This window comes from Vidua macroura, chromosome 15 (assembly GCF_024509145.1).
Source record: "Vidua macroura isolate BioBank_ID:100142 chromosome 15, ASM2450914v1, whole genome shotgun sequence".
NCBI lineage: Eukaryota > Metazoa > Chordata > Aves > Passeriformes > Viduidae > Vidua > Vidua macroura.
This window is the reverse complement of record NC_071585.1, coordinates 16,406,165-16,427,472: the sequence shown is the minus strand read 5'-3', so window position 1 is coordinate 16,427,472 and position 21,308 is coordinate 16,406,165. Positions and strand designations below refer to the sequence as shown.

Below are 21,308 nucleotides of genomic sequence, written 5' to 3'. Positions count from 1 at the left end.
GGAGGTCACAGTTGATATTTGAAATCACAGTTGATCTCAAGGCTCCTGACTCGGTGGCTGCGTCACACCTACAACCTTTCAGTCCACACCCTTTGGACCCTGCAGGAGATGCCCTTTTATAACTGGGAAACAACAAATTACTCTGCCAGGATGTGCCTCTGCGAGTTGTTTTTCCTCGTTTGCGGCTGCATAGGCGAGATGCCTTTTGCGGGCAGTGTGTACACGAGCGGCAATCCAGGGATGCTTGGCGGGCCGCGCTCGCTCCCGGCCGCGGCGGCGGCACCGGGGCCGCGCCGGTTCCGCGGGAGCGGCCGCCACCTGGCGGGGCCCGCCCGCACTGCGCCGGCCGGGCCCGGGCGCGGGAACCGCTGAGCGGGGAAGGAGCTCCGGGGTCACCGAGTCCAGCCTGTGCCACATCCCCACCGTGTCCCCAGCCCAGAGCACCGAGTGCCGCCTCCAGCCCTTCCTGGGACACTCCAGGGATGGGGATCCAAACCTCCCTGGGCAGTTCCAGGGCCTGAGCACCCTTTCCATGGGGAAATTCCTGCTGCTGTCCACCCTGAGCCTGCCCTGGCCCAGCCTGAGGCCGTTCCCTCTCCTCCTGTCCCTGTTCCCTGGAGCAGAGCCCGACCCCCCCGGCTGTCCCCTCCTGTCAGGAGCTGTGCAGAGCCACAAGGGCCCCCCTGAGCCTCCTTTTCTCCAGGCTGAGCCCCTTCCCAGCTCCCTCAGCTGCTCCAGACCCTTCCCCAGCTCCATTCCCTTCTCTGAACACCCACAGGGACTCAGCCTCTTCAAAGCCTGGGGAATGATCACGGTTTGCTTCGTTGTCTCTTTGGATCCATTCCCGAGGGCAACACCATTCATGCTGCCAGTGCTGCTGAAATAATTAGGAAAAATAGGTATTTTTGCTAGAATTTATTATTTCTAATTTGCAACCCTGTGCAAACTGAACTCTGGGAAGTAATCTGGAGCAGTATTTTAGTGACAAAGACAACATCAGTGGGACTTGACGTAAATTCTTCTCTGTGAGGGTGGGCAGGCCCTGGCACAGGGTGCCCAGAGAAGCTGTGGCTGCCCCTGGATCCCTGGAAGTGTTCAAGGCCAGGCTGGATGGGGCTTGGAACAACCTGGGATAATGGGAGGTGTCCCTGCACATGGCAGGGAATGGAACTGGATGGTGTTTAAGGTCTTTTCCAACCCAAACCATTCCATGATTCTATGACTTGAGCTCTTCAGTGGTTTGAGAATGCCAGTTGTCACTGTCATATCCAGCAAAACCCATGGCTGCAGTGGGACACCGAGCACCTGCGTGAGCTGGCCTGTCCCGCCAGGCGTCCTGTCAGTGTCACGCATCTGTTGCTGCTGGAAGGACAAAAAGGTATTTGATGTTTCATTATTGTTCAGCACGTGGCTGGAGCGGGTGCACTGCTTGGAGAGGAAATCCTTGTATCAGTGCAGGCACTGCAGCAGCACCTGCACCAAAGGGATGCCAGGGTTCCCCTGCTGTAGAGACACACAAGACATCAAACAACCTTCTGCCCGGAGTCCCCTTACCACTGGTACAAATAGATCAATAACTTGCATGAAATGTATCAATACGTGGCTCCAGGCAGCAGCAGTGTGTGCTAAACTCTAGCACTGGCCCAGGGACAGGGGGACATCCAGCCCCTCAGTCCCTGGCTCCACTCACCGACCCCCGGCTCCCCTCAATCCCCGGCTCCTCTCACCAACCAACCCCTCGCTGTCCACTCAGTCCTGGCTGGTCTCACAGCCCTGGGCTCCTTTCGCTGAGCTATCCCCGGTTCCCCTCACAGACCCCCAGCCCGGCTCCTCTCAGTCCCCGGCTCCCCTCACTGACCCCTGATTCCCCTCACCGCCCCTCAGCCCCGGCTCCCCTCACCGTCCCTCTGTCCCCCGCTGCCCTCGCCGGCCCCTCAGCTGCGGCTCCTCTCAGCCCCCGGTTCCCCTCACTTAGCCACAGTCCCTGGTTCCCCTCAGCCCTCGTTCCCCTCACCGACCCTCGTTTCTCCTCACTAAGCCTCCATCCCCGGCTACCCTCACAGCCCCGAGCCCCGGTTCCCCTCATGCCCGCGGCCCCGCCGCAGATGGAGCGCGGCCGCCGCGCCTGCCCGCCCGTGCCGCTCGTGTACGTGAACAGCTTCGGCTCGCACCGCTGCGGCACCGTGATCCGCCTGGGCCGGGGCTGGCGGCAGAGCCCCCCGGGCCGGGCCGGGGCCCCGAGGGCCGCCCAGGAGCCGCGGGCCGGGCACAGTCCCGGGCCGGGCGGCAGCGGGAGGCGGGCGGGGAGCGGCGGCGAGGGGAGAGCCGGCAGCCGCACCAGCAGCGGTACGTGAGACCCCGGCACAGCCCCCTTGGGTTCTCAGAGGGCTGGAGGTGGCTCAAGTGTTGTCTTAATTGTACCAGCAAAACCCGGGGCGGGGTGGGGAGGGGTGGTGATTCTTCCCCTGTTCTGGGCACTGGCGAGGTCACGCCTCGATTGCTGTGTCCAGTTCTGGGAAAGAGAAGGAATTAAAAGCTCCCAGAAGCCTGTTGTCTAATGTGTGGGTGCTGTGTAGTTTTGAAATCTGTGGCATTTGAGAGACACTCACTTGCCCAATGGTTATCATGGAATAAAGAAGAAGGGAACAAGCTGCAGGATGTAAGGACTGATACCCTGTAAGGTGACCAGAAGTAAGGATCCCTCTGGAACCACAGAGTGGTTTGGGTTGGGAGGGACCTTAAAGATTATCCAGTTCCACTGCCTTCCTAGGGACACCTTCCACTAGAGCAGGCTGTTCAGAGCTCCACCCAGCCTGTCTTGGACACTTCCAGGGATGGGGCGGCCACAGCTTTTCTGGACAACCTATGCCAGTGATCAACATCTTCCTTAGGAACATATTCTAAATACTCAACAACTGCTTTCTAAACTCTTTCTAGGTGACCCTCGAGAGGCTAAGGCTGACATCTTTGACTTTCCCATCCCTTCAAGAAATGTTGATAAAGCCATTAAACGAAAGAAGAAAAAGGTATAAAGTGTGGCAGCTCAATTAGCTGCCTTGGCATTTGAGAAAGCTGCTTGTTCTCTGTGTGTGAGAGCATGAGGGAGATTAAATGATGGAATTGGTAGCCTGTTACTGAAAACCTTACTTACAGAAAAGAAAAAATGGTATTATCTTCCCTCTCTGGAGGCTTTAAAATTCTGGCTCTTATTCAATAAAGCACTTAAGTGTGTGCTTACCTTGAAAAATGAGAGTATGCTGTTGACTTAAAAAGCCTGTACTGAAATGCTTTGCTGGATTGGGGCCAGGGTGCAGCACACCTTGGGGTGAAACCCAGCAGGAAAAAGCTCTGCAGCTCCTCTTCCTCTCATGTTTTAAACAAAGAAATCCCACGGGTTACAAATCGGTGAAGGCAGGAACCTGAGCTATTAACACCATCCTTGGAGCAATGCAGAATTACTTTCTCTTTCACAAATGTGTTTCTGTTCCTGTTCAGTAGTTCGACAAATGGTTGAAATTTTAAGAGGAACATTTGTTAAGCAGTAACTCATTATGAGATTCTGTAATGTGTGAAGTACAAGTAATCAGCTGGACTAGAACAGAGCCATGTCATAGATACTTGATTTAAAAACAGCAAAATGCTACCAACTGCAGAGGAACAGCTAATAACATCCTGGAATATGGCTCTCCTGGTGCATTGAATAGTCTTCAAAACCAATGAGGAATATTTAGAATGTTTTAGCAATAAATGTCCTCAAGAAAGGAATTATCTTTAGATTTAAGCAAGTTTCTCAGATGAGGTCCAACAAAAGTCCAAACATCAACGTGTCAACAGCCATTTCTATTTGTTAGGCCACCTCTGCCTGAATGCTTTTTCCACAGTTCCAATTTAATATTTTCAATGCACAAGTTTGAAACCTGCCAACTACAGACAGAGCTTTATGCCTCTAAAATAAAGGTTTTCAAATTCTATAAAACAAATTAATATGGATTTGATATGAGATAGGCAAGAGCATTGCTATTCTGGAATCTGAGTTTGGGGCCTCAGTTATGCTGCTGCTGAGGGACTACATGGTCTTTTTGCTCCTGGAAAATTAGACAATCTTTTTTTTCCTCCCCATTTTGGATGACTTTGAAGAGAGCTTAATGGCTCTACACATGTTTTCATGAGCTTTGCTTATCTAGAAGGGCACTTCTCAAGTCCTGGATAAACACAAGAGTTCTAGGCAAGAAAGGAGGTGGAGATTTCATGTGAAAAATCATGGAGGAATTTATGTTTCTGACTTTTAAATAGAAGTGATTCTTCCATATGTCCCATGTCCCCTTTTCCCTTCTTTCCCAGTCCTCAACAGAAAAACCTAACTGGACTTCATAGTCATTGTGGGGAATTCAAAGTGCTGCCCTATAGAAGTTTTAATGCAAACTTTTTATATGCTTCACATTTTGTCTTTCAGTCCAAAGTCTGGCACAAGGTCTGGAAAGTGATTTCAAAAATGCTTGAGGAAAATGAAAGGCTCAGAAGTCGACTGTTGATCTGCAGGCAGTTTGATGGAGAAGGTAGGAAATGAATTGCTAATGTTTTGTTTTACTAGAGGAAACAAATTACTAATACAAGTGAAGATCCCAAGTTTTAAGGTCCATTCAGTTGGGTTTTTTTTGAGTAGTAGGTTTTACAACTCACAAACAGAATTCATTCCATGCTTTAGGCACTTCCAGCTTTTTTGGAAAACTCCTTTTGTTTCATGGAGGGTCTTGTATGTATTAATTTGGAGGAAGAATGGTGGAAGTGTTTGCTGTAGCCTGACATTAAAGACATGCACATCAAACATCTGAACAAGTTTTTCTGAACATGTGAAATACATAATTAAACTTATTCACAGATGGGCCCAAGGCAGGAGTTGTATGAATAATAATTTATTTTTTCACGTAGGAAAATAATAAATTAGATGCTCCCCAATGGTTGCTGTAACACAATTTAACAAAACCATTGAACATGTTCTCACTCTGTGCCCTGAATGCAGCTCTTTCATTATTGGAAAATGACTTGGGAATTAAAACTGGCGCTCTGCATTCAGCCAATTTCAATTAGAGGCATTGTAGCTGCTGCACAATTTAAGATAATACAGTATATGCTTACAAATGGAATTGGAATTTCTGGCCTCACAGTTGGATGAATTATTAGGAAAAAGAATATACTAATCCATGAAGAGCTACCAGGCAAGTTTAAAATGCCACTTTCAGCCACAGCACTTTTTCTTCCCTTGGACTGGTGCCAATGGAAGTTTTCCACATGAGTGCATGTTGGGGTGTATCCCAAAATGTAGGACCATTCCAGGCAGTGTCTTATTTGGTAAAATGTTGGATTAGATTTCCACACACATGGCAAGAAAATACACCCTCAAAAATCTTCTTCATGAGAACAAAAGAAGTTCTGGTTCAGAACAGAAATCTCTACCCCAGTGGATGTTATTGAATAGGAGAAGAAATTCCACTGAAATATGCTTCAACAACTTCTGCAAATATTCTGCATTGTGTGCAAAAACACTTCTTCTGTTGGCTTTAAACCCAATTCCTGATTACTTCTGGAATTATGACATGATATTAATTATTCATCGTGTGCTATTCATATTCAAGGTTCCATTGGCCTCTGTCATGTTTCTGTGCTAAGAAGTTCCAATCTAATAAATCTCTCCTCCCATGGAAAGTGTTCCACGTGCTTTCTCCCACAGCTGAGATCATTGCAGAAGTGTTTGTGCAAAGCTATGAATGTATATGTTGGACATATATGTGTAAGACACACACATCCATGGATGTGTAGGACAGTGAATTAAAAAAAAAAAAAATCTTCCTGGATTTGTCTGTTTGATTTCAAGAAAAAGGAGAACAATTATTGAGGAAAAAGGAGGAGAAATCTTTAATAGATTATTAGATTTCAAGTTACTGTAAGAAAAAAAACCCAAATTCTGCTTATATATGATTTCCTGGGTGGACTTGCCATCTTACCCTAATGGCTGTTTTTCTGTTTGTTATGGATCACCATGTGCTGTTTAATCTTGGATTTATGGACAGGGCCTGTCCTCTTTTCAGCCACTCATTTCTTTCAGAGAAAGAGCATTTTCTTTATATTTAATTTCCAGTGACTTGAAAAACCTCACCAACCAACCAATCCCTCCTCCTCCCCTCTTACTCTATCCTTAGTTGTAATTTTAGCCCTTTTCTCATGAGCTTTAACTGAGAATCTCCTGTTAAGTCCTATTGCAGTGAAAACCATAAATTCTAATACCTTCTTTCTAATTAGCAGATTTTGCACAACATCAAATCTAGGAGATAAGTCTCCTATTGATCTGAATTTTTCATTAATCAAGAAGCAAATGGAATAATTCTAGAAGCTATTTAGATAGGGATCAACAAGTCTGAATAAACTGGGTTCATTTTTGTCTTTTTTCTTTTCCTAGATTAATGAATCTAGAAAATTAATGCTGCATTTTATTGCCTCTATAAATAGGTTTTTTTGAGAGAACAAAAGTCTACTTGAATTTTAATGCTACCTATTTACTCCTTGGAATGTTGCAATTAAGATTAGATTCCATGTGACTGCAGATGATGATTTTCCTCCACCTGATGTTCTCTTGCAGGCTCTGACAGGATCCAGAGGTCACAGAATGGGGCATACTTGGACATGGTATGTAGACAGTCCATTAGAGGCTAAAAAACCCTAAAATAAGCAAATTATTAGTATTAAAAACATGCACTGATCTTGTTTAATGCTATTATAGTAAGTGCCAGTTATATTGTAAAGTATTACTGACATTGAGCTCAAATATTTTCAAGATTTCAGATTTGGGGTCAGAGCAGCTCCATCCTCACAGGGAGGGCTCTGAGCTTTGCCAAGGAGGTTTTTTGCCTTCTTCTTGAGCTAAATCCTTCCCTGGTGGTCTAAAGTACAATCTGAAGAATCTGAACAGTCTTCATTTGTCCCACTTGATATAGAGACTTTTTTTTTTTAATATTAATGGGAATGTACCAATTCACTTTCATCACTTTTTTTTTCTGTAGGATGAGTCCATCTTTGGCTGGGTGTAGCAAGGAAATAAAAGAAGATTCAGCCCTAAAGGAAATACAAACAAAATGAAAGCTGTTATTTTGATCTAGTTCTTCCTGGAGTCAGTGCAAGACTGCAAAGTGACTTCAGGGAACACAGGTTCTCTGTTGTTTGCTTGGTGTTTGTGCTTCTGCTTTTAAGAGGTTTGTTTTTACAGTGGCTTAAACAGCTCTGTTGCAAGATATTTATCTCAAGCCATTAAGTCTAGTGTTTCACTGAGCTATTAGTTTTAGAAAGCTTTTTAATGAGCATAATATTGTGACAGTTTTCTTGCAAAAGAAGAGATACACATTTACTGTTGTCTCTGTATTTATATCTTTTATTTTTGTAGCTTGTCAGAATAATAAACACAAATTCAGTAAGGCAGAACTCCACACAAGACATAAACCCCACTTTCCTTTTTTCCTGGTTTGCATAAATTTGACTTTATGATATTAAAATATTACACAATAACCCTCTCTGTTCTTTCATCTATTTATACATGAATCTCAGCAAATATTTGGAATATGAAACCAGGTGAATGTTTTCTCTCTCTATTCATCCTGAGGCACATAATGGTACCATCACAATCAGGAGATGTTGTTTATCTACTGACTTCAATAACACAATATAATTTTCTTCTGTTATGCAGCTTAGTACTTGAACCCTTGATTGACTGTTAAAGCCTTTTAAGCCAGCAAAATGTGTAAATGGAACATGAAAACTGCATAAAAACAGTTATGTATATGGGGTTCATCTCGGGAGTAAAACATTCACCTGTCACAATGAGACCTCCTTGCTTTCAATAAAAGGATTGTTTTCTCCTGCCATAATGTCTTGGTGTTTGCAGATATAATGACTGCAGTGTCAGAGTGCTGAGCTTTAATAACATGCTGGTGATTGTGTCATTAGGCAGCAAAGCACTTGGAAAGGTTTCATCTCTGTTTTCTTCATGGTAAAACTGCAAGTGTGGAACTGGAATGCACCTTTTCAGGGACAGCTGCAGCATCAAGGTTCTCTTCTGGTTTGTGGTTGGGTAATATTCAGATTTTACTTAAAATAGTTGACATTTCAGCTTGGAAAAGGAAACGTGAAGGCAAAGTATCCAATCAAGATGTGATCATTTTTCTGGCAGAATAAAAATGTCATAGTTCTTTGGTATTTTCAAAACACATGCTTAGAGTCACACGTGGGACTTTACTGAGAGGGGGTTGAGGTTTTTTTTTTTTACTAAATGAGATGATCTCCCTGTCCCCACAGTTCCATCAATGAAATGTTTGCATTGGGAATATTTAGTTTATAATCTTGATTTATAAATTGTAGAATTGTTGCTCTAACCTTTCTTTTCTTGTAAATTGCAGCTGCAGTTGGTACTTTACTGGCATGGACTTCAGGGGCCCTGGAAACACTTTTCTTCCATATGCATAATTGCTACTTTAACAGGATAGATGAGATGCATTAACCTAAATCTCTGCCTGAAGTTTAGCCAACACATTAAGATTCTTTGGATAAATACAGACCTCTGTCTGTGGGGCTGTTTTAAAAGAAATTATAAAAGATAAGTATGGCCTTAAATCATCCCTATGTACCTCCTTCAGTCTAAAAGGTCTGTGTGGTGATGATGAAATAATGAATTGGTTGGGATCTACTAATCAAGAACTTTCATCTGGCAGTACTTTGAAAGGCTCTTACATTTTTCAAATCATTTTGGGCCAGAACAGCTGTTGCAGTAGGGAAAAACTACTCACTCAGGTTCAGTTTTTGACTTTTTGGGTGATGAAGTCTGGCTTTCTGCTGTAGTGACCGGATTTCAAAGGTACAGTTGGGAACAAAGGTCATCAGAGCAGTTAAACTGCTGAAAAAAGAGCCTGGAGAAGAACCCAGCTTAAGCTCTGCAAACCAGGTCACCATCCCCATCCACTTAGACCTCTGTGCATTCCTTTTTAATTCATGTGATCATTTAAGTGTAAAATGCAAAAGAAATGTAATTGCAGTGTTGCATTAAAATATCTCCCAGTAAGTAATGTGCTCAACAAGGAGAAAAAGGGTTGGATAAACATGAAAAACTTCATTGAAATCCTCTTTGTTAAAAGGGGTGAGAAGTAAATAAGGGACCTTCAGGGCACTGGATCACAGAGTAGAGATTCGGAAAAGAACAGATTCTTCTCCGAAGACTTTAATCTTCACTGCAGAACCAAGAGCAAGTGTCACACTGTCCTGCTGTGGCTCCTGAGCAGCACTGCTTTTCATTCACATTCTTCAAAATGCAGATCAGTTACCTGAAGCTTTTAATAACAAATCTCCCTTGGAGTGTGAACTGAAGCAGATGTGCAAATACAGAGGTCACACTTTGTCTTTGCTTTGCCTTGCTCTCAGTGCATAATTTACCTTTCTACACAGAACACAAACTCCAGCTTATTCCCAAAGTTTGACATTTCTTCATCTCAACTCTGTGAACAGTTGCCAGGAGATCTGAGGAGGCTCCTTGTGGTACAGAGGTGGGGGAACAGCCGGGACACACAGAGTAGCCAAAGGCATTGCTGCTGAATTTCTGTTATCTGTAAATAATGGTGTCAGACACTTATCTCATCATCCAAAAGCTGGTCTGGATAAGCTCTTCTCCCTGTGTGTCATAAATACAAAAGACTTTGGATGAAGGTAAGCAGTGGAGAGTAAAGCCTTTGGGGTTTGCATCACTGTTCCATGCTAACTGGAGATTAATTGGTCAAAGTTCAGCTGGAAATAGCACATCCTGACATGTTTTGATTGAAATTATTCCATTTGAGGAGTTCTTGCCTGGTTCCTGGAGCAGCTCAACCCAGGCAACTCTGCCTTGGAGTTCTCTGTCCAGGGTCTGGGGGCTCGAAACTCCAGCTGGTGGCTTTGGGCTACCACTTCCAAAGGCTGTAAAGCTGAAAGCAGGGAAGTGCTGGGAGCCTGAACTCCACAGTGATTCCCATGTCTGGAAGCACTGAGAGCTTGGCTGAGGCTGGACTGCTGGAGCTGCTGCACTCCCTGCCGTGGAGCTGTGGCTCTGGGCAGCCTTCCCAGAGTGTCCTCAGCACCCTCTGCACAGGAGCCAGGGAGCTTCAGGAGCTCCCCCAGCTACTGTGTGCTGCTGCTGCTGCTAGGGACGATGTCACTGATCAGCTGCAGCCTTGGGGACTTGGGAATGGTGTTTTGATGGTTCTGGAGTGACCCTTCTGGGAATTTCCAGTTTGTGGGCATTTTCGAAAGGGTTTGTTGCTTGCTTGATTTGGCCCAAAGCCACCAGTTGAGATAAAAGCTCATTTCCTGCAGGCTGGAGGCTTGGCTCGCCCAGCAGCTCCTCTGCTCATGCCCCATCTGCTCTGGAGCTGGCATGAATCAGATTCCTGTGTCCCACCAGCTGAGGCTCTGCAGTCCCATGGCCTCTGAGCTTATCATAACTTGGCCATTACAACATAATCAATCACCAAGGTTAATAATATTTCACTGCTGATTCCTTCCATGAAAAGATTTCAGCTCTGAAGAAAAACCTGAGAGCAGGATATGGAGTTTCCAACATGGTTTGATTTTGGAAAAGTAGAAGGTGACCTTTGTCTTCACTGAACGTTTACATCCAGTAATGTCTTTGTCTTTAGGGCCCTCCCTGGTAGTCAGTGTTCATGTTTTAACTTCAAAGTTTCTAATACAATTTTGCATGGACTCTGACTAAGGAATAGCCTTCAGCAGGCAGCTGACTTGTTAGTATTCTTTGGGAGGAGGAAGTGACTGAAAGCAAATTTTGGGCATATATGACATTTTGCCTGTGCAGTAGGTCCTTCAATATAAGGCAAAACAGAACTTTGATTTATAGCTCTTGTAAATAACTCTCAGTGACATGGGCAGGTTTGTGTATTATGTTTCTTTTCATTGCATAAGCACTTATATAACTCTGATGGTTGGAATTTGCATAAAAACCAAAGCAGCCATGGATGGGTTTAACATCACGGGCTTTCCAGCAAACTGAAGCAGCAGGAGAACCTATGGTTTAAGAGGAATTTCACTTTAGGAGGAAAAGAGCAAGTTTTATTGAAGTACATTAAGCCACAGTGGATTTTAAATAAACATTCACTGGAAGTTTCTCACTCATTAGTGACGGCATCAGGACCCTCTGATCTGAGGCAGAAAAATTCACATTTGAAAGCTTCAGCCTAGGGAAAATTAATGTGGGGAGCTGCAGTTTCATTTTATTGGGGGAAAGTTAGGGAGGCCCCTAAGGGAAAAAGGAATATGCCTTGATCCAGGGAGGGTGATCACCTCCTGGAAGATGCTGAGTGCTTTAATGTCCCAGTGACTGTGGCACCTATTTTATCTGTCTCTTGTGCTGAATATGTGGAGCAGATTAAGAGAGGATCTCTTCTTCTTTCTCTAAATTTGGACTCCACATTTGTGTCTCACCCGAGGTGCTCAGCTGAGCTGTGGATGTTGCTGGGCTGGGCTGTGAACAAATCTGATCTGTGTCATCTCCCAGGGGTCACGACAGGATTTCTCCATGCTGGGAATGTGTGAGATTTATTGCACTCCTGGCAGTCCTGCTTGAGGAGGAACAAAGGCAGATTGAAAGAGCTGTGCAGGAAGGCTCAGGATGGCACTGACAAATGTTCCCTCTCTTCCCGAATCTTTGTAATCTCCTGTATTTTGAAATTAATAATAAACTATCATGGCTTTTAGTTTTTTCCCCTGTTCTGCTGTATGATTTCTGGTTCCTACTGTGTGTGACAGGAAGTCAGTGGTGCTGGTGGAACTCTGTGGAATGTATAAGTCCTCACAGCAGTGACTACAAGTAGTTAAACCCAGCTCAGAACATACGTGGTCACTTTTTACACCTCCTTGTATTTAAATTCCTTCAGCTACAGAAAGGGTAAAAATTTTTGAGTATGGTGCTAAGTTGTCTGTGATCTCCCAAGGAGAAGAACACTACTGCTTTTCACTGCTGTATTGGACTAATTCTGACATGAACTCAGGTGAAAGTTTGAGAAACAAACACAGTCTTTTGGTAGAACAGTCTGAGGTGGATGATGTTACTTCTAGGATTCCCCTATCATGACTATTGTGACTTCCTGAAAATTTGTCCTCACTCAGAACCTTTAAGTTTTGTAGTTTCTCTTCTTAGTAACCCCTACTTCCCATTCACACATTTTCCAGCGCTTTCATTGAAAGCCTGGTCCCAGATTTTCAATATATGAAACCAGATAAAATATTGTTCCTTATACTAATGAGCAGGAACGTTATAGAGAAAAATGCTTGGTGTGCAGGAAACATATTTTATGAAGTGAGACAATAAGTGTTTCATAGATCAAGGAGCAATTGAGTAGAATAATATTCATTAACATTGAAAAGAAGTTAATTTATGTGTTCAGGCTTGAAGTGGGGAGAGGCTGAACTGTGCTGTGACTGATGTTTTGTTTACAAGCTGCAGTGAAATGAAATGTTTATACCCAAGCCCTGTTACCCTCCTTTCTTCCTGGGCTCAGCCTCACTTGGGCTTCACCTTGGGCTTCAGGGGAATCTCAGCTTTGGCACCTGGAGTATCTCCTTCCCCTCATCCTGGGTGTTCCTCTCACACATTCTCACTCCTCTCTCCTGCCTGCAGCTGTGCAGTTCTACCCCCCATTCTTAAATCTGTTTTCCAGAGGTGTTATCCCCTTGGACCTGCTCTGTGGGACATGGGGGAAGCTTCAGCAGCTCCTCACAGATGCCACCCCTGCAACCCCTCTGCCACACAAACCCACAAGCCCAGAGCATTAATAATTGTGGGAGACTTATGAAAGGAATAAAGAGAGGCATATATTTTTGTTGACAGAAGAAATATATTGTTTATTCCTCTGGAGTCTCCTGTTGCTCATATTGCTGCTGTGTCTTATTGCCTGTCACTGAGCTGTGCTGTGTGGGCGGAAATGTCAGGCTCTGAATTGGCTCTGTAAGAAAATCTGTGTGTTACTCTGATTTCTCATACTCACTTGGGCTTGCTTTAATGTTGTCCCTACAGAATGTTCACTTTTAGCATCTTGCTGGCAACTTTAGACATCTATTTTTGCCATGAACCATCCTGCTAAGTAAATTTACTCCCGGTTGTTTATTTGTTTGTGAGACGGGAATTTTGCAAAGACATATTTTCAAACTGAAATGGGTCACACTGACCCAAAGTAGTCACAGGGCTGGTTCAGTCTCGTGGAGGAAATGGAAGTTACTGGATGTAATTCCAAAGGAGACTTTGGAGATCTCTCTGCTCATCTCCACCACACTGCCAAACTTCTCAGATGGTGCCACTGAAAAAAGTTGCTTAAAATGTGTTTCCACCCTGAAAAGTCAAAAGGTAAAAGCAGCATCTGCTCATTTTTCACAGGTTCTTGCTGCTGGCACTCAGAAGTAGAAGGCTTTGGGGGGAAAAGTGGTTCCTGGTGCCAGTGCTGGAGTGCTGGCCATGCAGAGCTGGCTTCTCTGGGTCACGTGGAATACCTCGAGCAGAGCTGAGCTCTGGTTTTAGTTATCAGGAGATTTGCAGCTACAGTGGGAGTTTGCAGTTTGTCAGTGGGAGCAATGCACAAGAAGGAAGGGGATTCCTCTCGTTGCCCCTTAGGTTTGATACCATGAAGAGTATTCAGGCATAAACAAAAAAATTAATATATTAAACTCTGTGAATTCAGCTGAGTAGAGGTGTGGAACAGGCAGGTAACCTTATGTGCAATCCTATTTTTTCATGATGCAACCTCAGTTTCCATGGGTTTGCACAGGTGACTCTGGAGATTTCACATCACTGTGTTTGTGAAGTGTTGCTTAAGACCTCTCTGAAGTCAGAGCACCAGCTTAGGTGTCATTAATGTAATATTTCGGCTAAGCAGGATATTCGTTGCCAGTGTTGACGTGGATGAAAATTATTTGGCTTTCAGATCACAGGATGCATTTGAAAGCTGTGAAAGACATCACTTTGCTTTTCAACAGAGCCCTCAAGTTGGTAATTACCAGATAAAGGTGGAAAATCCCAATGCCATTTTCATGGAGTTGCAATGCAATGTTTCCTTTGCATTATTTAATAATATTTCCTATTGCCTCCATTAAAAGCAGCCATTTTGCTGACAGAGGAGCTAGAGTAGTTCAAATCCATATGTTCAGTGGGAGGTAAGTATAGATCAGTTAATCTCTGTGGATGGTGAAATCACTTCAGATCCTATGATGTGATATACTGGAATTTGAGGAAAGAGTTGCTGTAATTTCACTGTCTTGATTGGAGCATCTGCCCTTCTGGGAGAGGCTGATGGAGCTGGGATTGCTCAGGCTGGAGAAGCCTCTTCTCAGCTGTGTCCAGTGACAGGAAAAGGGGCAAAGGGCCCAGACTCAAACACAGGAAATTTCATTTAAACATGAGAAAATCTACTTTACTGTAAGGCTGACTAAAAACTGGAACAGGTCTCCACCCACGAGAGTTATTCAGAACCCAACTGCAAACAGCCCTGAGCCTCCTGCCCTTGCTGCCCCTGCCTTGGGCACTGCCTGGGCTCCAGGGCTCCCTCCAGCCTCGGTGATGCTGGGCACAAGGAGCACCAAATGCTCTGACAGGAGCCTTTGGGGCTTTGGCTCAGGGTCTGGGATGGGACTGGGCTTCTGACATCACTTGCAAAGTGTGTGCTCTTGGATTTTCTTACAGCCTCCACATTTTGAGGCTCCTAATGATCGTCCTGGGCCAAACCAGCACAGGGACGTGAGAAAAGGACTTTGCAGGGTGTATGACTTACTGCATCTCTGCACAGATCCTATCCCAGGTGGGCACGGATGGCTGACTGCTGGTATTACTGCAATATTTAAACATTATATTGTAGTAATTTAATCAACAATCCTTAGTGAATGGGTTTTTTATGTGCTTCCTCAGACCTACAGAGCCTAAATCCTACACTTTCCCTTATCTGTGGGATGCAGCCTGCCAGCTTTCTTTGTAGGCATCTCTCCCTGGTCTGCTCTGCAGCAGCCTGGAGCTGTAATTTCAGTGGAAATCTTGTTCAGCCTTGAGCTGAACACACCTCTGATGGATCGGATCTAAGGGGATTCCTGCTTAAGAAATCCTGAATTTCCTGAATGTGAACTCCCCAAACCTTCTGATGTGATTGATTTTTTTTCCCCCCAGATATTCTGAGAACATAAAAAAAACTACCTGCCAAAAATTTGTAACACTCCAAGCAAAAGTTGTTCAAGGTTAAGTTGTATCCGTGGCACAACTTTATCCTTAAACCCATAAAAAAATCTCTTAGGTGAAATTTACGATAGTTGGCTTCTTAATTTACGAAATTTAGAAGTTTGGTGTGATCCAGAAATGTGATAGAGAAAATTCCAACCCAAGCATGAAAAACTGGTGAAACTGTTGGAAAGAGGAACTTCAATGGGCCGTGTGAGGTGATGTTAGTAGCAGGGAGTTTTAGCTGCCCTTCTCTATTCCCTCTCAGCTCTTCCCTCTGTACTATGAAAAAAATTCTACAACCGCATTCAGCACTTCCCCTCACTCTGCCAAAATACAGCTTTAAATGAGTTTTCACGAGTCAATTCTAAAAGGCTTTATTATGGAAACAGTTCACGCCTTCAAGGAGTATATTTAGGTCTCATGAAAAATGCCAAGTTGCGAGCTCTGGAGGCAAATTCTAAATTTATAAACAAATCAGGCTGAAGTCATCCCAAAGTATCCTGTGTCTCCAAGAGGAGTGCTCAGCCTCCCGCTGCAGGAGATGGTTGCTGTGGTGCTGTCCTGCCATCCCAGCATTTGAGACTCACAGAACCCCTAAGGCTGGAAAAGACCTCCAAGATCATTGAGTCCACCCATTAACTCAGCACTGCCAGGTCCACTGTTAAACTGTAAATGCCACGCCAAATGGTTTTTGAACACCTCCAGGGATGGTGATTCCTGAGCAGCCTCTCCCTGACCACCCTTTCAGTGAAGAAATTGTTCCTAATATCCCATCTAAACCTGCCTTGCTGCAACCTGAGGCTGTGTCCTGTCGTCCTTGCTGGCTGGGAGAAGTGACTGAGCCCCAGCTGGCTCCAACCTCCTGCCAGGTATTCAGAGGGCACCGGGGAGAGTGCCTGAGGGCCAGGAAGCTGAAAAAGGGGATTGGGAAACCTTCCCTATGGGGACAGGGTGAGAAAATTAGGGATGTTCATCCTGGAGAAGGTTGTGTGGAGACCCCACAGCACCTTCCAGCGGCTGAAGGGGCTGCAAGGAAGCAGGAGAGGGACTCTGCATCAGAAACCGGAGTGACAGGACAAGGGGGAATCGCTTCACACTGAAAGAGGGGACATTTAGGTTCGGATATTGGGCAGGAATTGTTCCCTGTGAGGGTGGGCAGGCCCTGGCACAGGGTGCCCAGGGAAGCTGTGGCTGCCCCTGGATCCCTGGCAGTGCCCAAGGCCAGGTTGGACAGGGCTTGGAGCCACCTGGCATAGTGCAAGGTTTCCCTGCCACGGCAGAGGGGGAACCAGGTGATCTTTAAGGTCCCTTCCAACCCAAACCATTCCACGATCCCGTGTCATTGTGTGACACCCACACACAATGGGACACAGTCCCACTGTGAGGGACACAGTCCCACTGTGAGTGACACAGCCCCATTGTGAGGGACACAGCGCTCAGCGCCCCGGAGGACCAGAGGCTGCCAGCAGGGCTCCTATCCCCGTCACGCCGCCCGGGATCACCTCCGCCGCGGTGCCCTCCGTGCCCGGGCAGTGCCCTGGAAGTGTCGCGGGCCGCGGTGTCCCCTCCCGGGCCCCGGGGGCACGGCCGCTCCCTCAGCCGCGCGCGGCCTGCAGGGGGCGCTGCGCCCGCGGCGCGCGGCGCGGCCGCCAGGGGGCGCGCGGGGCCGCGGCGGCGCTGAGGGCGGGCGGGCGGCGCGGGGGGGGAAGGAGCCGCCGCCCCGCCCGCCTCAGTCACCGGCGGAGCCGCAGCGAGCGCAGCGCTGTCCCTTCAGCACCGCTCCCCCCGCGGACACCGCGGGCTCCACACCGGCCCCGCCGCCGCCTCTCGCCGCCTGCTTGGCAGTAAGTAACGCAGCCGTGCCCGCGGAACCTCCCGCCCGTGCCCTGACCGCCGGCGCTGCCGCTCCCGGGGAGCTGGGAAGGGGGACCCCCGAGCGCTCCGGGATGTGCAGGGGACGGGGTTCCGAACTCTCAAAAATGGCAGAAGGGTATCAAAAACCCTCCTGGGGTCAGTGGGAGTAGCGCCGTGACCCCGTGTCCCACTGCGTGTCCGCGGTGGTGGCGGTGCTGGTGGCACTCCCGGTGGTGCTGGTGTCATTCCCGGTGGTGCTGGTGGCACTCCCGGTGGTGCTGGTGACATTCCCGGTGGTGCTGGTGGCACTCCCGGTGGTGCTGGTGACATTCCCGGTGGTGCTGGTGTCATTCCCGGTGGTGCTGGTGGCACTCCCGGTGGTGCTGGTGGCACTCCCGGTGGTGCTGGTGACATTCCCGGTGGTGCTGGTGTCATTCCCGGTGGTGCTGGTGTCATTCCCAGCCGTGTTGGTGGCATTCCCACCAGTGCTGGTGGCTCTCCCGGCGCTTTGGGATCCGCCGTGTTTGGGCTGACAGCGAGGGGTTTAGAGGGTTTTTGTGGGGTTTAGAGGGTGTTTGTGGCGTTTAGAGGCTGTTTGTGGGGTTTAAAGGCTCTTTGTGGGGTTTAGAGGGTGTTTTTGGGGTGTCTGGGTAAGACAAATGCTTTGGTGTAGTGAAGTGACATTCCCTGAAACCCAGGCACCGACACCTGAACCCAAACCGAGCAGGGCAAGGCAGGAATTGTCCCCTTCCCCCCGCCCCGGTGACATTGCCCATCTCCCCCGGTTTCAGGTCTGGAAAGCCGGGTGCAAGGATGGTGAAGCTGGGGAGTAATTTGAACGACAAGAACAACAAACAGCCATCCAACGAAGATGGTTTTCAGACAGTTCCTTTGATCACGCCTTTGGAAGTAAATCACCTGCAGTTCCCGGCTCCGGAGAAGGTAAAACAAAATCAGAATGTGCTCCTGCATGGTTGCGCACACGGACGTGCTCCTTGGTTGTCACTGGGCTCTGGTGATGGGAATTGTGGCACCTTTATTCAATAAATAAAAGGGGGTTATCTTTCACTGTGTGTTTATCTGTTTAAACACGGCAAATAAGCACGCAGCAGTCCCCCAGTGCCCTATCTCGTCAAAAAAAAACCCCAAATATTCCTAAATACAACTGGAAAAAAAAAAAGCTTGGTGTGTTTCTCTTGCAAGCGCTGGGGAAACTGAGGAGCAGTGTGCAATATGTTATTATCAGTAAGATTAATGGCCTGCTTTGAGAGGAGGTAATGTGATAACTCTGCCGAAATAAGCGGCTGTTTTAATTATCTCAGTTAAGCTCCGTTTTCTTCTCTGTGGCTTTGCAAAGCTGATTTGGGCACTGAGGATGCTGATTTCTCTGGGGACAGTGGCTGAGTTCCTGGGGGACAGCCCAGGGACTCGTTTGGTCCCGGGCAGGGGACATTGTTCTCCCCTGCCCTCTCAAGTCTCTCACACCTGAATGCAGCACTGAACTCCCAGGAATGTGCGATTGGCTGCGGGCTGTGTTGGGATTTTTTGGCTGCGGCGTGAACTAGGAAATCTTTTGTCTACATCCCTGTGGGGATGATGCGTATCAGTATAACCTGGTGAGGACATGATGAGACTGTAAAAATCCGTATTCCCCAACAGCCCTCACCAAAACAAAGCCTGTCTGCAATGTAGTTCCCAGATACCACAGAGGTGGAGCCAGCCCACCCCAAAGTACAGACAGAATGATTAGATCTCTCAGGATAATGGAATAACAGCAAAATTAACACTGATGGTTATTGAACATATATCCTGCTTTTACCGTGGTACAAAATGAATTTTCCCTAAATACATTAGGAGAACATGGTGATGGATGTGACAAACCTGTCTCGGTAGAAAAATCGTGTTTATTTTAGGATAGAGCTGAGTCAACTGCCTTGACATCCTGGGAACCAGAGCTGTGCCAGACAAAGGAACTGGTCCCATTCTCCACGTGCCTCATGGCAATCAGGAACAACTTGGCTGCATTCAGGAGAGTTGGACTTCTATGAATTGTTGTGAAATAGAGGCTAAGCCAGCCCTTATCTGTGACTCTAATAAATAAGATTAAGTAAAATAACTCGGGCAAAGCAATATGATGTGTCATAAATGTCTGAAAAGCTCAGGGGAACCGTAGGTGTGTAAAAGTCGCTCCTTTGATGCCAATACAAAGGGCTCGTTGAGATCACCCAGTGTCACATGGCAATGTGGAATTCAAATGACTTGTGGAGCAGGTGAGACATGGATTACCCAACAAAAGATCTTTCCAAGCTGATCAAGTGATAACGAGTGTCCCTGGGACCTCCACAGTTCCAGTTGCTTGTTGGTGAGCAAACACTGGCGTGGACCGGTGTGGTGTGATTCCTTGCTGATTTTTCTGTTTAAACATGCCCACATCAATAATTCACGTGTTGTTAGGTTACATTACCTTCATTAGCATATATTACTGCCAGTGCATCTACCAACATGCATATTTTTCTTTGCTGGAAGTGTGGGATGTATCTCCGGGCGTGCTGAGCGTGATTCAGAACTCATTAGAGTCAGAGCTATTGATTTCTTCAGGCTGTGGTTCATCTCCTCCGTGCAGCAGGCCCGGAGTTAACGGGCTGGAAATCCCTTCACCAGGAGGGGAGGTTATTTATGATAAAAGCAAAATAATTCACGACCTGTTTCCTTTGCTCTCTGTAGAAGGGGTTCTGGTGGGGTGAGTTCACCCCGGGGCAGAGGGGCTGTTTAAAGAGCTGCTAATAAGGAGCTGAGCCTCAGGTGGAAAGCTTGGGCAGAGGTTAAGTGAGAGGGGCAAATTGCAGCTTTGTTCTTGAGAAGGCAGGGCTGCTGCTGAATTCAGGCAGGCTGCTCCCCTGAGGAGGAGTGGACACGGATTTCAAGTCTTTCAGGGTATATTCTTGTTTAGACTTGTCTTGCTCTCAGGAGACTGGGTTAAGAAAACACCTAAAATTGACTTTTTCTCCCGAGCAGTTGATTTTTAGCCCGGGAGAATGAGGTCATGAGGCAAGGTGCTTCCTGTGCCTGGTGCATGGGATGCTGCCGGAGCCAGCAGAGCCCGACGAGCCGCGGTGCTGGCTGTGGGGACAGCTCCGCGGGGCTCTCCAACCCCGGCGTTTTCCTGCGATCCCGCAGGATCCTCGGCGCTCCACAGACAGCGTGCATTGTCCTGGCAGCCCCTGTAAGTGAAACCTAAAAAAAAAAAAAAAAAAAAAAAAAAAAAAAAAAAAAAAAAATCCAACCCTGCTAAGTGTTCCCCTTCTCTTCGCTGTCAGAAAGGATTTTCATTTAGGAAACTCTGAGCTTTTGACCTGCATCTAACCCTGGGGTCAGGGCAATCCAGGGTGCATCAAAACCAGGGCAGGGAGGTTTGGGTGCAGCTCAAGGCTCTGTCTACTATCTTTGGATAGTGACCCAAGAGTGTACAAGGCTTGTGCTGGACAGCCCAGCTGCTGTCTCTACAACAATGCCTTCATCTGGTGTGTATTTGCAAGTTCTGTTCCTTTATAGGCTTTTTGTTTCAGTTGAATCTTAGATACCTGCATGCAGGTTGAAGAACATCAATCCTGTTGTTTGTTGGATCCCTAAAAGCACCCTGGAACCTACAGACTGAAAATTGCGGTTCAAGGACCTTGAATTCTCAAATTTTTCTTTCTTTTAAGGACATTTTTGTAGCTGAATCACTTTGAGAGTCACTCAAAATGACTCTCAGCATTAACCTATGTAGGTGTTTCACCAGAGCTTCCGTCATATCTTGCCAAGTGTTTTTTGTGTCTGGTTCCTCTGTCAGAGAAAGGATACAGAAACAGAATATAAGAATGAGGCTTTTAATGATGTGATGTAAACCCTGAAGTCCAGCTCTTTTCAGATAGTTCCTTGAAGAAATCATATGGGGGATAAGAAAGGAAAACTCTAAAAGGTGTGAATGAATTTCCTGTCTGTCCTTTTGGGGGTGCCTTCCTAGCAGGCTTGTTCTCCAAGCACTGAGAGCTTAGCAGCTCCCTCTGACTTCCACCTTGCTGCTGTTGGAAAAACGCAGGCAGGATTTCAGGAGGCTTCAATTTGGCAACCTTTCTTTTTTAAAGTTTCAGGCCACTGGAATCTCTTCTTCCTTCTCCCACCAAAGGAGGATGTCCCC

The 21,308-nt window shown here is 46.6% G+C and overlaps 2 protein-coding genes and 2 long non-coding RNA genes across 7 annotated transcripts in view; 3 read left to right on the top strand and 1 right to left on the bottom strand.

Moving 5' to 3' along the window:
* The first annotated feature begins 915 nt into the window (after positions 1-915).
* On the top strand, positions 916-7,144 carry C15H5orf47 (chromosome 15 C5orf47 homolog). Of its 2 annotated transcripts, none has more exons than XM_053991503.1 (5): positions 916-1,559; positions 2,938-3,026; positions 4,454-4,556; positions 6,635-6,681; positions 7,056-7,144. In XM_053991503.1, the coding sequence occupies exons 1-5, from the start codon at positions 1,247-1,249 to the stop codon at positions 7,080-7,082; spliced, it is 579 nt and encodes a 192-aa protein (XP_053847478.1). In that variant the 5' UTR covers positions 916-1,246; the 3' UTR covers positions 7,083-7,144. The 2 variants fall into 2 exon arrangements, with proteins under 2 accessions (XP_053847478.1, XP_053847479.1); XM_053991504.1 differs by lacking the exon at positions 916-1,559 and adding an exon at positions 1,737-2,346.
* Positions 6,637-10,137, bottom strand: LOC128815105 (uncharacterized). 3 transcript variants are annotated; one of them, XR_008439548.1, is made up of 4 exons: positions 9,469-10,137; positions 8,419-9,365; positions 6,809-7,107; positions 6,644-6,714 (listed from the first exon to the last, which is right to left on the bottom strand). It is a non-coding gene; the product is annotated as an uncharacterized LOC128815105 (long non-coding RNA). The 3 variants fall into 3 exon arrangements; XR_008439547.1 differs by having other exon boundaries at positions 6,637-6,714; positions 7,024-7,107; positions 8,419-10,137; XR_008439546.1 differs by having other exon boundaries at positions 8,419-10,137.
* A 126-nt stretch (positions 10,138-10,263) lies between these two features.
* LOC128814970 (uncharacterized) lies at positions 10,264-11,774 on the top strand. Its single transcript, XR_008439522.1, has 3 exons — positions 10,264-10,651; positions 11,198-11,270; positions 11,576-11,774. It is a non-coding gene; the product is annotated as an uncharacterized LOC128814970 (long non-coding RNA).
* A 5,207-nt stretch (positions 11,775-16,981) lies between these two features.
* NSG2 (neuronal vesicle trafficking associated 2) overlaps positions 16,982-21,308 on the top strand; it is a 31,269-nt gene continuing 26,942 nt past the window's right edge. The window contains exons 1-2 of the mRNA XM_053991459.1: positions 16,982-17,118; positions 17,920-18,070. Coding sequence (XP_053847434.1) covers positions 17,942-18,070 — 129 coding nt within the window. The 5' untranslated portion in view covers positions 16,982-17,118; positions 17,920-17,941. The remainder of the gene's footprint in view (positions 17,119-17,919; positions 18,071-21,308) is intronic.